Raw genomic sequence first — 16,884 nt, forward strand, 5'->3', positions numbered from 1 at the left:
GACCATTTATATCACTTTTATAATTTGTATCAGTTATACGTTATCAAATTTAAAAAACGTTTCCAACTGTGAATATATATATATATATATATATACATACACAGCTTTTACCAAAACGATTTATTCCAATCTTTCTTTGATTCCCCTTGACCATTCTCTCTTTTTATAAATAATTTAAGCATCCAATTTGCACCCCAATATTGACAGGAGTTGTTTTTTTTTTTTTTTTTAAATGAAAGGATAAATAATCAATATATTAATATGAGGAATTGAAATTAATTACTACATCAGAATAGGACACGACAGAAACATTTTGAAAAAGTATAAATAAGACATTCCAACATTGATGGGAATGTTATTGCACCAACTATAATATAGGACTCTGTAAATAGGGACCTACAGCATCTTTTCATGTCAGAATTAAAATTCAGACTTTACAAGAGATTGAGGGTATTTCAGTAAAGAAAGCATGTTTAATATAATTGTCTATCTATGTAAGCATTTGTTGTACTAATGCAATATTTTAAGATTCCAGAGCAGTGCAGAACACTCGGCTTGCCATGTCAGCTTTGCATTCTGTCTTCTCCCTAATGATTGATCCAGTCTGCATCTATACTAAATTCTCTTGGGATATAATGTATATATATATATATATATGTATATGTATAAAACAAAAAAAGTGTCAGCACTTACAGGATTTGAATTATTTGAATAAAAAGGTAAATTTTATTACAAAATGTGAAAAAGGAACATTACAGACCTCAACGTTTAAGTCCCCCACAGGGACTTTCATCAGGAGGCAGAGAAAAGACAGTACCTGTCTTTGTTTTATTGTACTACATTTGCTCTTGCACCCAGGTACAGGTATCGGACCCCTTATCCGGAAACCCGTTATCCAGAAAGTTCTGAATTACGGAAAGCCCGTCTCCCATAGACTCCATTATAAGCAAATAATTCAGAATTTTAAAACTGATTTCCTTTTTTTATGTAAAAATAAAACCTTAAAAATAGAACCTTGTAATTGATCCCAACTAAGATATAAATAATCCTTATTGGATGCAAAACAATCCTATTGGGTTTAATTAATGTTTTATTAATTTTTTAGTAGACTTAAGGTATGGAGATCCAAATTATGGAAAGACCCCTTATCCGGAATACCCTTGGTTCCGAGCATTCTGGATAATGGGTCCTATACCTGTATAACCACTGTTAGTGGTGTGCACCAACTTACTGTCTATATATATATATATATATATATATATATATATATATATATATATATATACTGTGCCAGTTGGTCATGGTAGTCTTTTTATGTTAAAGATATAAAGATATATTATGTTTAAGTTAAAGAACCCCTTATTGAGAAACCTATTATCCAGAAAGCTCAGAATTAGAGGAAGGTCAGGAAGGAAGTGATTTCCCTTTTCTCTGTAATAATAAAACAGTACATTGTACTTCATGACAATTAAGCTATATGAATCCATAACGGTAGCAAAACAATCCTATTTTTTTTAATATGTTTAAATATTTTTATTTTATAGTAGCCTTAAGGAATAGGGCTCTAAAATAGAAAAATATCCTTTATCTGGAAAACCTTAGGTCTCAGGCATTGCAGATAATAGATTCCACACCTGTATAGGTTTTCTGATTATTGTCCTAGAATAGTAAGTGCAGAGGTCAGCTTTTTAAATGGCCCCAGAATGCCCATCTTAGTCATTCTAATACTTAATATTAGTGATGGACCGTGTTTCTTGTTAGAAAAATAAAATGAACGATACATTGTCTTTAGCAGATGCATTAGAAGACTGATTTGTTTGCTCTGGGAATAATACAGCAGATTTGACAGCAGTGGCAAAGGGCTCAGAGCACAAGGCTCCCTGGGAGTTTACCTCAGCTGTCTGTCTGCCTTGTTTTTCTGGAAAGCACTCATGCAGCACAGTCAGACCTGACTCCGCCTCTTCTCAGCATCCGACTGTTGGCTACAAATAACCTGCAAGCACAGGGCTTTCAACTCGGCAAGAGTGGGGGGGGGCAGGTACTCTGACTACAGGCAGTGGAATATGAAAGCATAGAAAGGGCAATAAGTCCGACTGCTTCTACTGAGGTTTTATAAAAAATGTAGATCTCAAGGAATAAAAAGTGTTACTGCTTAGCATAACTTTAAAGATGATCATTGGCATTGTTAGTGTTGAGGTTGGTCAGAAAAAATGTGCTTCAAAAGCATTCAAGTTAGCTGGGACAGCAGAAAATCTCATCAGGTACAAAGAAGCAAATAAAGCATGCAAAAAAGCTATCAGGCAAGCTAAAATAGATATAGAAAGGGGTATTGCAGCTAGGAGTAAAAAGAATCCAATTTTTTTTTTTTAATTATGTGAAAAAATGAAGCAAGAAGGGGTGGGAACCTTATTATCACGGGGGGGTAAGTTGGTTGATGAGAACGGGGAAAAAGCAGAAATGATGAACTCTTATTTTTCATCTGTCTACACAACTGAGGAGCCAGATAATCAAGGCTTCCCTTTTAATAGACCCAATTCTAGTGATGTTTAATGGCAGATTCTGTTAATGCCTGTATAGATAGGCCAGTATAGGTTTGTGTGCTGGGTTTACTTGAAAGGGTTGAACTTGATGGACTTCAGTCTTTTTTTTAACCCATCTTAACTATGTAACTAGTAATGAGCAAATGTTTTCCCCAGGCATGGTTTGCAGCGATTTTCCACATTTCGCCATTGGAGAAATAGTGTTTCTGGCAACTGTGCTGGAGTAGTTTAGGACTCATATTGTGATATTATACAAAATATAGAAGAACATCAGTCTGGAGACTTATTGAGATACAAATCCTGTTTAGGTCGGGATCACTTTATAACAGATTCTTATCCTCTCCTATTGTTGCTTTATGAATATATGATATCAGTAACACTGAAAAAACAGTTGTACCTTGATGATGGTTTTCAATTATCTGATTTCTGCAGTGTTTTCAGAGACTACAGAATGCCCTGAACCACTGGTAGGTACTTCCTAGTATATTGTATGGGAAGTGCTGAAACTGTGGAACGAGGGAATGTAGGCATCATGGTTTTACAATGATTGATTATTTATCATATGAGCAACACGCATGCCATATAAAAATAGGATTAATCTTTTCAGCAATTCAGGGCACATTGATTGTCATTTTTCATGAAAAATCGCATGGATCAAAGCTTTAGTGAGAAGCCTTTAGTCCGATATCACAGCGTCAGAATGCCATGTCATTAAAACCTGCTACAAATAAGTATAAATCATCCCTGGAGATTTGCACCTCTGCTTGTGCTGGATTATGTGTGCTCTTAATTCAGGAGAAATAATCATTTTTGAGTAAGGCCAGCGATAGGTGTGATCAAATATCCAGAGATGTCCAGAGATGCCTAGTATTAAAGGAAAACTATACCTCTAAACAATGTAGGTCTTGATAACAATATATTGCATAAAACAACTAAAACAGCATATGTAATTCTAAATAAACCATTATCAAGAAAATATACTTTTTTAACAGTATGTGCCATTGGGTAATCCTAAATAGACAACTGCTATTTTAAGTGCTAAGGGCCACCTCCTGTATCATACAATTCACGGGGCACACAAACAAACCAGGGGCACACATACATATTTGGTCACATTAGCCAATTAATTGACAAAGTTCTGCCTTTTACTCCCACACTGCTTCCTGTTACTGTAAGAGATGCATTATTTCCTCACATGATTAATAAATGCAGTTTTTACAACCTTTCTTAGACATAGCTCACTATTAATACAGCACAGTTATGCATGGAGAGGGCAACAGTGGCTATAGACCTTCAGTGCACTATGCATTTTTAATAGGTGATCTTTAAAAGTGAGGTTTGGGCAAAAAATATCCCACCATTCCTTAATATATTCAGATAGATAGATAGATAGATAGATAGATAGATAGATAGATCGATAAAACCACCTAGACAGATGATTGAAAAGTATGTAGACACGTTAAGGTCAGCATTATTTTATCAACCCCCTGCCTCAGTAATGCCAGGGTTTCCAACATATTATATATATATGAGTATGTATTTGTTATACAGGGACATCAACTGAGATCTGATTTAATCTGATTAAATGTTTCATCTATTCATCAGCAGATTCCAAGCATTGAACATAAGCATACAATTAACTCTTTAACACTTTTTTTTACTCTTTAATATAACACATAACACAATATACTTTAATTTTTTCAGGGTTTAATGGGGCATTATGTGCAGTATAGTGCAACAGGGTACGTTTTTTTTAACACTCCATTAAAGTCTGCTCTGTCTAATGTTACTATAAAGGCACCATTGGCTGCATACTGCAGATATAGTAGACAACACAGCTTCTAAATTTCGCTCAGTGCTTTACTGCTTGACATGTTTTCTCTGCTTTGTAGCAGTCATGAAACCAGGCATTGTTCATAATTGCCAATGACAGCTTTTGTAACCTCTGATATCAAATAAATGTATGTAGGATTGAGAAAACAATCACAAAGAAAACTGAATACAATCACAAGTCAAGCTAAATACAAACAAATTTAGCTGAAACATGGTTTGGCAGCCAGAAACATACAGGGGTCATTTACCTTGAACCCAGACTCATGTACTAGAGCAGTAAGGGGCACAAAATCACTAATGTTGTTGTCTTGCTGTGATCTGCACAGACCAAGGTTTAGAGCGAAGGCATGGTAGCCTTGTCCTTACTACCTGGCAAATGGCAGGAATATACAATGGATATCAGTTAAATATAATACTCTAAATAATATTAATAAAATGTCACTTTTATATGTTTTTATATGTTTTTCAAAAACAAGACATTCAAAATTAAGGCTATTAATACAGTAATTAGTATGCACTTAATAGTAATTAAATTGTGAAACAGGGCAAAGCTACCCCAGTAAAGCGTGTATTCTGTAGATCACCTAAAAATGAAACAGTATAAAAGTAATGTAATATGTACTATTGCCCTGCACTGGTAAAATTTGTGTCTTCAAAATCTGCTTAAACTGTGCATGCGCAAGCAGGGTCCATGTCCTGAAGACTGTTTAGTTGTTAAGAAGATGTCGGCCAGATATGCAGCTGCTGTTTTAGGTTGGGGTTAGTGATATGGACAGTTGTTAAAATTAGAAACTATGCGATAAGGGAGAGGTTAGGGGGGTCAAGGCAGTGCTAGTTAAGGGGACTTTTATAGCCCAGGGGGTATAGTTCTCCTTTAAAACACTTTCATTTTTTGGTGTTACTCTTCTTACAACCTTGCTTAGCCATAGCTCACAATTATTACAGGACACTTGTATGGAGAGGGCAATACTATAGAACTTCAGTGCACTATTTTCCATAGGTGATCTTTAAAAGTGATTTTTAAAAGTGAGGTTTGGCAAAAAATAGATGATAGATAGATGATAGATAGATAGATAGATAGATGATAGATAGATAGATAGATAGATAGATAGATAGATAGATAGATGATAGATAGATGATAGATAGATAGATCTATAATCACTGATGATTGAAAAGTCCATTAGTATGTAGAGATAGTAAGGTCCGCATTAATATATTCACCCCCCTGCCAGAGTGATGCCAGAGTTTCCTACAAATTATATATAATGAGTATGTATCTGTTATACAGGGACATCAACTGAGATCTGATTTAATCTGATTAAATGTTTCATCTATTCAGCAGAAGATTCCAAGCATTGAAAATAAGCATACAATTACATGGTTCTTCGGTTCCATTATATTCTTCAATATAACACATAACAAAAATACTTTATTTTATCACTGTTTCAAATGTTTTGGTCAGAGGAGCAGGGTTTAATGGGGCATTAAGTGCAGTATAGTGCAACATGGTACACCTTTTTTAATGCTCCATTAAAGTTTGCTTAAAGTTACTGTTCCTTTAATAAGAGAGTTCTTGATTTCCATTAACATTGTCACCTTTAAATAACTGTGCGTGTCTATAGTCTGTAGAACTATTACAAGTATAGGGTTTTGGGTTTTTTTACATTCTTTTACAGTCTTGTTCTACAAATATACAGTACTTTTTTTTTATGTCAAAAGCCATTAGATCAGTAGAAAGACCATGGTATTTGTAAACCCTGCAGCCTAAACAAAGAGATGAAAGATTCCTAACCCTGTCCTCATCCCACGCAGCTAGTGATGAACCTTCCCTGCATATTTCCCATGGGAACACAGAAGGACCAAACCACAAGAGATGTAGATCTACTAGAACAACTCATATGCTTACTGATTCACCTGTACGCCTTTGAGGACATTCTGAAATAGCCACTGTCAGAGTATATCTGTCAAGAAACTGCAGAGAATGTTGCACATTCAGATAGAGTTTAGAAAACCACAGATCTTTGTTGATCATTGTCAAATTTACAGAACACTAGACAGCAAACATTATTAGATGTTTTTACATATTTTCACTCTAAATTAGTCAAGGATGCCAAACAAACTGCAGTTCTATGTTCTGTTTTATAAAGGAGTTTACATGCAAAGTGTGACACAAGTTCTCAAATAAGATACGCAACATTTACCAAAATAGGGACAGATAAAATCCTCATCCAAAAATCACTGGATAAATCAGCGCCTTTGTTCTTTGCACAGATTACAGCAGCACACAAATAAAATATGATTCCAGGGGCATTATGCCTGTGGCACAACATTTGGAACATTAACAGCATAGGGGAGATTGTTGTTATTCCAAAAAATAAGGAAATATATTTGTCATAATGGCTAAACTGTTCTTAAATTGATATACAAAAGAACAGGTTCAAAAATTCTTAGGAAGGCACTCAAGAAATCAAGAAGGGAATGCTGCACTGGTGGAATCCTGGACTGTTAAGGCCAGGCCATATTTTGGTTTAATGTATTAAACATGCATTGCCCCTCAGACCTGATGTGGTATATGGTATATCTGCTATAGAAATGCAAGCATGCCTTAACTATAAAGTGTGTAGTTTAAGTACAGATTGTTGCCACTAATTCTTCTTTCTTGTTTCACTGTTGCTGTTTTCTAGATATACTCCGTAAACACACAATTGACAGTATGTGATAAAACAGAATAAAAATTTGGAAAAAGCAAGAAACAAGTTGTGTTTGCAAAACAATTGTGTGCACAGTAAAAATTCTATAGAAAATGTGATAAATAGTGTTATCAACACAATGCAAACAAATATGGCGCATGGAATAGAATAGACAAAAACTGTTCACAGACCTGTGCCCTCTTTTTGTTTTCCGTTGGCTCATTTTTCCCTAATAATGTTTTTTTATGTTACTTTACTATTAAGCCAACAAAATTTACACCAAGATACAATTACGCCGAATTAACATTTCTGTTATTCATAGTTATTACTCATATGTTGCAAAATGTTTCAGAAGTTAAAAAGCAATATTCTTATTACCGTTTAATGACATCCTCTTGTTTTCGACGCTTTTCATGTTTTTCTTTCAAGTAAGCCATATTTGTTTCATTTCTCAGGCGATCATTCTCTCTGGCGATATCTGAAGCATTCTGAATCACCAAACCATCATAAGCCTTTAGCCCCATATCTTCAATATACTGGAGAAAGGCGCTCAAAGTATTTTCCTCTGCATTTGAATTCATCATCTTGTAGAAGATAATTTGTGGCCACGGTTCTTCTTTTGAAAAAACAAACAGATAATCATATTTATTACTCTGTTTTTATCTTTTGCCATACCTAAATATTATAAAATATTATACTTTGCTTAGAACAGTCTGATTTGGCAAAGGCCTATAGAGGGGCAAGAAATAAAGAAGCAATAATTTCATTTTCAAAAAATCAGAATCATATCAAACCTGTTTTTATGATTTCAGACAAGGAATGAAGGCTGAACATTACAATTATTAGTAAAATATTGTAAGGGAGGTAAGAATTAAGATCAAGGTTGCCAAATCCAAGGCTCTTGCATCCATCTGTAGAGAGAGCTTTAATGTACATTTATTCCCAAGACTATTTTGTCTTTCTGTATTTCCTCTGTCAATGCATACCATGGCATATACTGGAAAGAATGAAAAGATCAGCTATACAAATCCTCATTCCTATGATAAAGGTCCCCATACAGGGGCCGATTTTAGCTGCCGATATCGGTCCCTTGGACCGATTCGGCAGCTTATCGCCCCATGTAGGGGCAGAACCGAGGGGCCTGGCTGACCGATATCTGGCCTGAAATTGGCCAGATATCGATCGGCCAGGTTAGAAAATCCAGTCGGATCGGGGACCGCATTGGCTCGTTGATGTGGTTCCCGAACCAACTGGCCCATTGCCGCGTGTAGAATTCGATCATTTGGCCTGGGGCCCATGCCTCCCTGATATCGCCCACCCGTAGGTGGGGATATCGGGTGAAGATCCGCTCGCTTGGCGACATCGTGCCCGTGTATGGCCAGCTTAAATCCTACTGATATTTTATCTGTCAACATATTATACAGCATATAAAAAATATACAGAATGTAGTGCACATGTAATTTTGACGACAAGCACCGGAAATGAAAAGGTATGACAATTCCCCCAATATATTCAGTGCAATTGCATTAGATTCATGTTGAAGTGTAGGTGCAAGTGCATATTTTAATGCAGCAGTTATGTCAGAAGACTCAGTGCCGCCTCTAGGCTGCTATTGAGCTGCAATTATGGGGGAAAATATTGCTGCATTGTGGGTAAAATACATGGCAACTTGACTACACTTTGCATTGGTAAATGAGACCTATTGAATTTATTTCACCTGCAATTGTTATGGCACCATATGGCAAGCAGGTGTTTTTTTTTTAAAACATCCTATTCATTAAAAAACAGTTGTTTGAGAGCACATCTAAACAAATAGTCAAATTATAATAAAGCTGCACAGTGTGATATCATGTAAAAAAAACTGTATGCATATATGAGAAAGTGAACAAACGACACTAAGTTGTGCATGAAAAGTTTAATTAGTCATTTCTTACAGATAACTCACATACATACCCTTCTCTATTCTACAAGACAATGAAAATCCAGAGATGCAGCTCAGCTGTGGTCTCTGATTTTAAATCATGCTTCCTACATGAATACAGGTTTAATAAACAGTACTCTAACTACAGCGGCTAGTATGTCTAAAGTCTCATTCAGACAGAAGAAAGATTAAATACAAGGGCCAACTGAGTCAGTTCACTTACACCTTATTACCATAGGGCAATTTTTTTACTAAGGCCTAGGAATCAAGAACTACAATCATTATCCCTGGGACAAGGAGAAGACATCCCTCTACCAGGGCACACTTCCTCCCAGTGCAGATGGTTCACTCTGTACATCCCATACACATATATATGAACATATGTTCAGTGAGTCAAATACTTATCTTACTTGGTATGGTTAAAAATTAGGAGCTCTCCTGATACATGTGCCTTTTAAAGGGGCAGTGATTCCTACACTGTAGGGCTCACTCCCGCCAGAGCTCTTAGATCAGTGAAGGCTCAGCCTTAAGGCCAGTTAGGGTGATATTTGTGGAAAATGCCTGTGAGCTCTCCTAAAAACACCGGAAATCCCAGCTTAAAGGTCAATTAAGTTTATTTTTGGGAAAAACATTTATTTTGTACCATGTTCCATGTTTGGAATATGGCTGAATGATTGATACACCAATGTGTTCTTATCTTTGTGCCCTTGTTATAAGTTAAACTAGGCAACAACCAAAACATTTCCCCTGCAATTAAAGCAATGAAATATTCTGGCAAGCACTGGTTTTGATTGGTCTGATTGGACCATTCATGTTGCCCATGATGCATCTGGATATTTGACATGGATGAGGTATGAGTTCAGCATTAGGAAACAAAGAGCAATTAGTTAATGTAAGTATAAACAAATATAGGGTATATGTGTTTTGTGAGCCTGAGGTCAAATACAAAAAGCCATGTGAGTCATAATTTCTGTACTCTCTGAGCTAACTGTCATATGAGACTATTTTCACATTGCAAGTAATCAATTGTGTCTCCTAGTCTATATATAGAATGTTCTGTTCCACACATACAGTGGTCAATATCACTTTATAACTGAGGATATTAAGGATTAGCTGTATGAAGTAGTATTTTCCTTTTTACAATAGAAAGCATCGGGGGGAGCACTGAAGTACGTTTCCTTGTAATTATTTATCTGGGACATGACAACAACTACAGTTCCTTCACTTTATTCGCATTTCTGCAGAGCCTGTGTCAGTAATGAGAAGCGTTTACTTCAAGAACAGCCCTTACAGGGATTTAAGCCAGAGATGTGCAAATGAGGACACTGTCACTTTAAATTATTCACTTAAAGGCATGGCCATGATTTGTTGTCCTTATGAGCCACCGCTCGTGGTTAATAAAATGACTAACATGGACATTACTACTGAAGCCTAAATAAAAGTCTCATTTATAGCAACTTCAATATAACAAATGCATGTACGTATCAAGCACTTCAGCTAGTACGCATTCCCCTTGTCTGCTGTAAATAACACTTATCTTAATGAACATTTCCACACTATGGATTTATTGCTGTATTTTAATCACACGGAAATAGAGACATCTGCACTATCAAATTAACATATATTGGCCTAAACCTGCTGCTGCTGCTGCGTAGTGATGGAGTGTAAAAAAATAAATAAAAATCTGCACGTAATATTTCCTGTATGGGAACAATTTACCTTTGAGAATATTTAAAATATACCAGTAGTTTTTGCCAACTTGCAAAAATAATTTGTGAAAGGAACAAAAGGAAACAACACATTTTATGGTTTGCATGAATGCACAGTGTATGTAAAAATACTTCTAACCAGAAAAGTCACTATTTTTCCACCCAAACAAGTCTTAAAAAGGTGCTATTTAACTGTGTAATTAAAACTAATGTGACGTTTTGTTCTTATTTGACCAATTTTTTTTGGTTTTCAATCTGTAAATTTTCTCCAGAATGCTTGGGACCTGGGGGTTTTTGGATAAGGGACTTTTCAATAATTTGTATCTCCATACCTCAAGTCTACTAAAGAAAATCATTGAAACATTAAATAAACCAAATAAGATGGATTTTCCTCCATTAAGGATTCCAATATTTTAACATAGAAAAAAAATAATTTCATTTAAAAAAATGTTGATTATATGATTAAAATGTAATCTAAAGGGCCTTTCCATAGTTCAACGCTTTCTGTATAATGGGTTTCCAAATAACAAATCCCATACCTGTATTGCATTTCTCAGTTGGTGCCTTATAGCCTAAACCAGATTACATGAGCTGAGGAAAGACTACACTAAATTGGCATACATGGTACTGCCGGGCTACTGGCACCTACAGCTCAGTGTGGACCTTCTTTGGATTGCATTCAGTTCAGACAGAAAACCTGATGTGCTGATGCCACTTCTCAGCACAAGTTACTGTATATGATGCAACAGTAGGCCCACAAGTGAAAGGAAATATCTTCCTCCTGCTTCGCTTAAAATCAGCTTTTCAGTGGCTTTTTCCCACGAGGAACATCTTAATTGAGATTCAGTGACAACATATGAGGTCATCAGGCTGTTTATAGGCTAAACATTTCCCAATAATTTCGCTGCATAAAATACACATACTCCATAGAGTAGCGATAGACCCCTTTGGTCTATAATAACATCTTAGGGCTTATTTACAACCATAAGTGCAACTGCAAAGTGCCAATTGGATGCAAAAATGAGTATGCATTGATCCTTTTTATTAAGGAACTTATGTTCCTACATGATCTTGGCAACTTGTGGCAAGCACCATTGTGCCCATTTAACATATGGTGATGAATGTAAGCAAGAGAGCCCAAGAAGTACAGGGCGCCTAGACCTAGGTGTAGTTCTACCGTTGCTTTTGCATGTTGTGTCTGTGGACCAGTGACAAGCAAATCAGCCCTGTTTTGCTTTGCCAACAGCTTTGAGAAATGGTTATAATTTGCAAACACATTGAAGCCATGGGTGTTTTTTTCACATCAACTTTTATGTGCTTTTTTGTGGCCAATGGAGTCTATAGGCTTTTTTTTTTAATCAAAACCTGGCAAAACTTTTCGCTCATCACTACAATGGACAGCTAGGATGCTAATACAGTTATGAGATCTGTTCTCCAGAAACCAGTTATCCAGAAAGCTCTGAATTATTAAATAATTCGAAAAAATGTTTAAATGATTTTCTTTGTCTCTGTAATAACAGTACCTTGTACTTGATCCTATGTAAGATATAATGAATCCTTATTGGAGACAAAACAGTCCTATTGGTTTTAATTAACATTAAAATGATTTTCCACAAGTCCATAAACTACACCAAATGTGGCTTTTCCTTTTTATTGTAAAATCAAGGCAATCAAAATGCCCCAGTGTGATCTATTATGTAGTGCTTCTCAGCGAAAGGTAGTGTGACCTTTGCTACTCCTACTCTCGTATTTACCATGGAGACCAGGGGCTGTTTACTCTTTTAAATGTCAGGGCATTCTCCAATAGTAGATCCCCGTTTGTATGAAATAGGTGATATGTGTCAGTATTTGCTTTGTCCCTAGTTTACACTGTACTTTTGCTTTCATGAAATTCAATTTCGTGTAACCTTAACTGCCCTGCATCACTACAATGAAGCACCACCCCTAATTGTAAAGGTTACATGGACAGAAACAGATTATTTACGCTACCTTACTTTTTACAATATTTAACTATTTTCTCTTGCATAACTGTTTATGCTGACTGCACATGGGGAGATATTTGGAATATCTGACCAACTGTCAGACTAATGAGAAAGTTATTGCACAATATGTTTTTGCATATTGAGGCAAGTGAATGCATGACTATAATGCAATGTGTTTGCAACAATATGCGCTATAAAAGCATCAGGTGAATGCCAAACTGTATATATTGAGGTTTAGCTAATGTGCCATAAAATGTCCCACCTAAATCATTCCTGGGATACTACCAACTTTACTACAGTCTCATTTTCGGAAGGACAAAACACATATATTTTAGTGTTTTTTTTGGAGTGGAATGAAAAGGAAACATCAAACGAAATATGAGCTCAGAGCTGCTCAGGTGAATCTACAGCACCCACTTTGCTGCCAGTATTTGAAATGATATATTAAAAGAGATGCAATATTCCCAAAGAATACGTATCTGTTTATTGCAAGTTAAACTGATACCCAATAATCATCTTGTGCCCTGCTAAACAATATCAGAAGGTTATTTCCAAAAAACACATTTGCGGTAAGGATTTATAAAGGTGCTTTCCGAAGTAAAAAAAAAAAGTAATTTCAAAGTAAACACAAAGCCACATGCCGCAGACTGTGCTAATTATAATTATTGCATTAGATTTTTTTTAATGTACAATTACACAATTATGTACCCAGAACCCATTTCAGCTAGCTGTTAACATGCAATTTAGGAAATGCTGCCAGACTAATTATCTTTTACTTATGAAGCATTGCATTTAAAATGTCTTCCACCCCAATGTACAAATGGAGTCATAATAAACTTCATAGCATATAGATGCAGTAATATCTGAAATAGGAACAGTTTTATTCCTGAGTACTGGGTACTTGTCAATGGGTATCCCCTCATTATAACACTAACTAGTATAGCTAAACTAGCAAAGTTTACTACAGTTCTTATCATCTATAACAATTAGTTAGCAGATAGTATTTACTGGTCACCTGTTTAAAAGATAACATTTAATTGGTTACTACTCCTGGGCAAATGTATCTCCTTTTATTACATATAGTAGTCTATTTCCAAGGCTTAGGGAAAAACAACAAGTTCATTCTCATGTGCTATGAGGGTTTGCTATTTATGGGAAATGCTTTATTTAGAAGTTATTCAATATCAAACATCGTTTTTTTTCTATAGCACAAATCAGGCACCACTGTTCCATGCATATAGAACATTGTTTTGCAAAATGAGCAGAGCGGGAGGGATGCAGCGCTCGAACTTTGCCACTTGTCTGACACCTAGGTAAGGCAATGCAACACGTGACTACTATTTCAACTCTCAGCTCATAGTCCATATACTTCTGAATGGAGAAATGTGCGGATGTTATGCTACATCAGGCAACTATGTCTCCCTGTGTGTCATAAGCCTAAATATTAGCACGTGAAATGCTGCCAAGCTTATTTGTGCCATAGATAAGTCATAGATTTGCAGCAATATCATTCAATGCACAGGATGTTGTAAGCAATGAAATTGCATGCTGTTATGATGAATGTCGTAATGTTCTTACCAAGACACTCACTATGTTTCATTGAATATGCCTTTTTGATGTGTTTAGTGTAAATTAGAATGTGAGTACATGCAATATTATGCATGAAAAAATCCATGACTGAGCTACCACATTCCATAGGCCTCCTACCTCTAAAGCCTAACTAAAGAACTAGAGCAGAACATTATAAGACATAATGTACAAAAGTTCTGCTCTGTTCTGCCTTGGGCTTCTGTACTAGCCCAAGGTATCCCCAGCCCCCCACCACCTCACACCTGATATTACCTTTCCGAGCATCTCAGAGGTGTGAGGGCGGGCCGCATCATTAGGGCAGAGAACGCAAGTTACCAGGAGAGGCTTTTTGTCACCCCTGGTAACTTAAGGGCTGCTGCGGCCGCCTAAAGCAAGTTTCTCAACTAACCCCATGGCAGCGCCCCCACAGAGCCCTTTAACAGGTAAGATCTGTTCCCATGAAGATGCCACCAGTAGCCCCCCATATTCTTTTCTGCTGATTCCCTGTAATGCTCTGTGCTGCTGTTACTGAGCTTAAGGGCCAATTCACAATATACTGTATAAACAGAATACAAGTGTCACAATATAAGGCTTAATAGTCAATAATACAGATTATTAGTACGTGGCAGCTCTGAACCCGTGCAATTAACATCAGATTTAATAATTGGCCCTGTGGCATCAGCTTATATGACAGGCCAATCTAATTTTCTACTTAATAATTTGCTACTTGATGGCCCCTAAGCTTAGCTTCTCAGGAGCTGCAGTGTTATATTGTATATGTCTTAAAGCTTTTAATATTTACAAGTAATGTTGCTTCTATTGCAGATTAAAATTTGCTTTCCACTTTGAGCCTAATACCACTTCCCTACAGTAAAGGATTTTGTATTTTGATGCACTAAGGGAACCCTGCTAAGGGTGGACCTGTTTGTCTGGCAACATTTACCAATTCAAATATTGTCACTGCATGGAAAAAACCCAGTCTCATTAGTATTTGCTTATGCTACTCGGAGCAACTGGTTATAGGCTTCAAGTCCGAAGGCCCTACCTACTCAGCCACAGTATGGTGCCCTCACAAGAACAGGATCATTATGTATGTGGTGGGGGAAGTGTGAGGAAAGAAAAGAAGCAAAGGGCAGAATAGATGAGATTAGTACTGAGATTACAAGAAACAAAAGAATACAAGAAAAATTGTTTTAAGGAAGTCAAAAAGGAGTAAAAGGGCGATTAGAGCAGAACAAAGAGACAGAAGTAAAGAAAGATATGAGGATACACAAAGAGATCTTTGTGAGAGAAAGAGAAGGACAAAGGTAAAATAGACTGAAAAAGACAGTTGTGAGAGAACCCAGGCAGACACATATTGTACAGAGTGGTGATCCAGTTTGGATCCATCTTAGAAGTAAATACAGCATTTTGCCAATTTTAATTTCACACAATTATGCCTTTATATGCCCATTCATTTGTAGAATAAAATAAGTCTTTTTGCTTCCAGTGCCAATTCCAGTGCCAATTATTAAATCTGATGTTAATTGCACCGGCAATAAATAGGTAAATATATAGACCTTCATTAATCTGTATAGCCCTGCAGAATGTTTTTAATTAAACAGTATGATTTTTAGAGTATAATGGCCACATTGACATTTTAGCATTGGTAAATCTGCCACTAGGCATGCTAAGCACACTTCCCCTAATGAGTTGCATTATCATCAATCACATTTTATTCCACTTTTCAGCTTCAGAATTTCTTCACAGAGAGACCAAACTTTTTTTCAATCCAGTTGATCCATAATGACTTGGGGGTTTATGAAACCAAATGACAAACCCTTTCAAACTGGATTTCAGTTCAATTTGTTTTAATTAATATAATTAACTTGATAAGATAATTTAAGATATCTTTGAAAATTCCCTGGTCAGATCTAATGGTTTGTAATTTTACAGAATTCTAAAGCTGGCCATACACAGGCCGATTCTAGCTGCCAATATCAGTCCCTTAGACCGATTCGGCAGCTAATTGGCCGTGTATGGGCACTACCGCCTAACATTTAGGGGCATTTGCTGACTGGAGTAACCTTTGTCTATGTTACTCCTTAGCCCACAAGGGTGGTGCCTGCTGTGTCTACTGCATTTTCCTTGTATCAAGTGGCACAGAATGTACCAACTGCATCTCATCCCCAGCCATACAGGAGCAGCAACACCTATAATATGATGGACACAGTTACTGGCTACACAAATTGCATAGTGCTCCTGACTTTTCCATAATACGATTATCCCACTGTTTGTTTTTCCACTGATATACAGGCTCTAGTTCCACATAGAGCCCCTTATACAACCTTATATTCCAAATAAATGATGTCAACTGCACAGTGACTTATCCATTAGCCCACAGGGATCAATATTCAAACAGTCTGTGGAAGTGAAGACTAAAAGTGGTTCATGGCCCTGGGATCCAAATAGGCTCTGGCATTTCAAGTACACAGGGATCCCCCCCATATACCCAATAAACTTTGACTGTCTATGGAATCTTACAGCATTTGCCAGAATTCACAGTCAGTCCGGTTTCACGGTAGTGACTGACTGTCTCATTTCCATTCCAGTGTTTCATCTATTTTCCAGCAAGGTTTCCCTAATCACGTGGTTTGCTAA

At 36.5% G+C, this 16,884-nt stretch overlaps 1 protein-coding gene across 1 annotated transcript in view; it reads right to left on the minus strand.

Annotated features, from left to right (window-relative positions):
• The window catches only part of nyap2 (neuronal tyrosine-phosphorylated phosphoinositide-3-kinase adaptor 2), an 82,255-nt gene that overhangs the window by 56,459 nt on the left and 8,912 nt on the right, over positions 1-16,884 (minus strand). Inside the window, exon 2 of the mRNA XM_002937095.5 lies at positions 7,442-7,679. Coding sequence (XP_002937141.3) covers positions 7,442-7,647 — 206 coding nt within the window. The 5' untranslated portion in view covers positions 7,648-7,679. The remainder of the gene's footprint in view (positions 1-7,441; positions 7,680-16,884) is intronic.

This window comes from Xenopus tropicalis, chromosome 5, assembly GCF_000004195.4.
Source record: "Xenopus tropicalis strain Nigerian chromosome 5, UCB_Xtro_10.0, whole genome shotgun sequence".
Lineage (NCBI taxonomy): Eukaryota > Metazoa > Chordata > Amphibia > Anura > Pipidae > Xenopus > Xenopus tropicalis.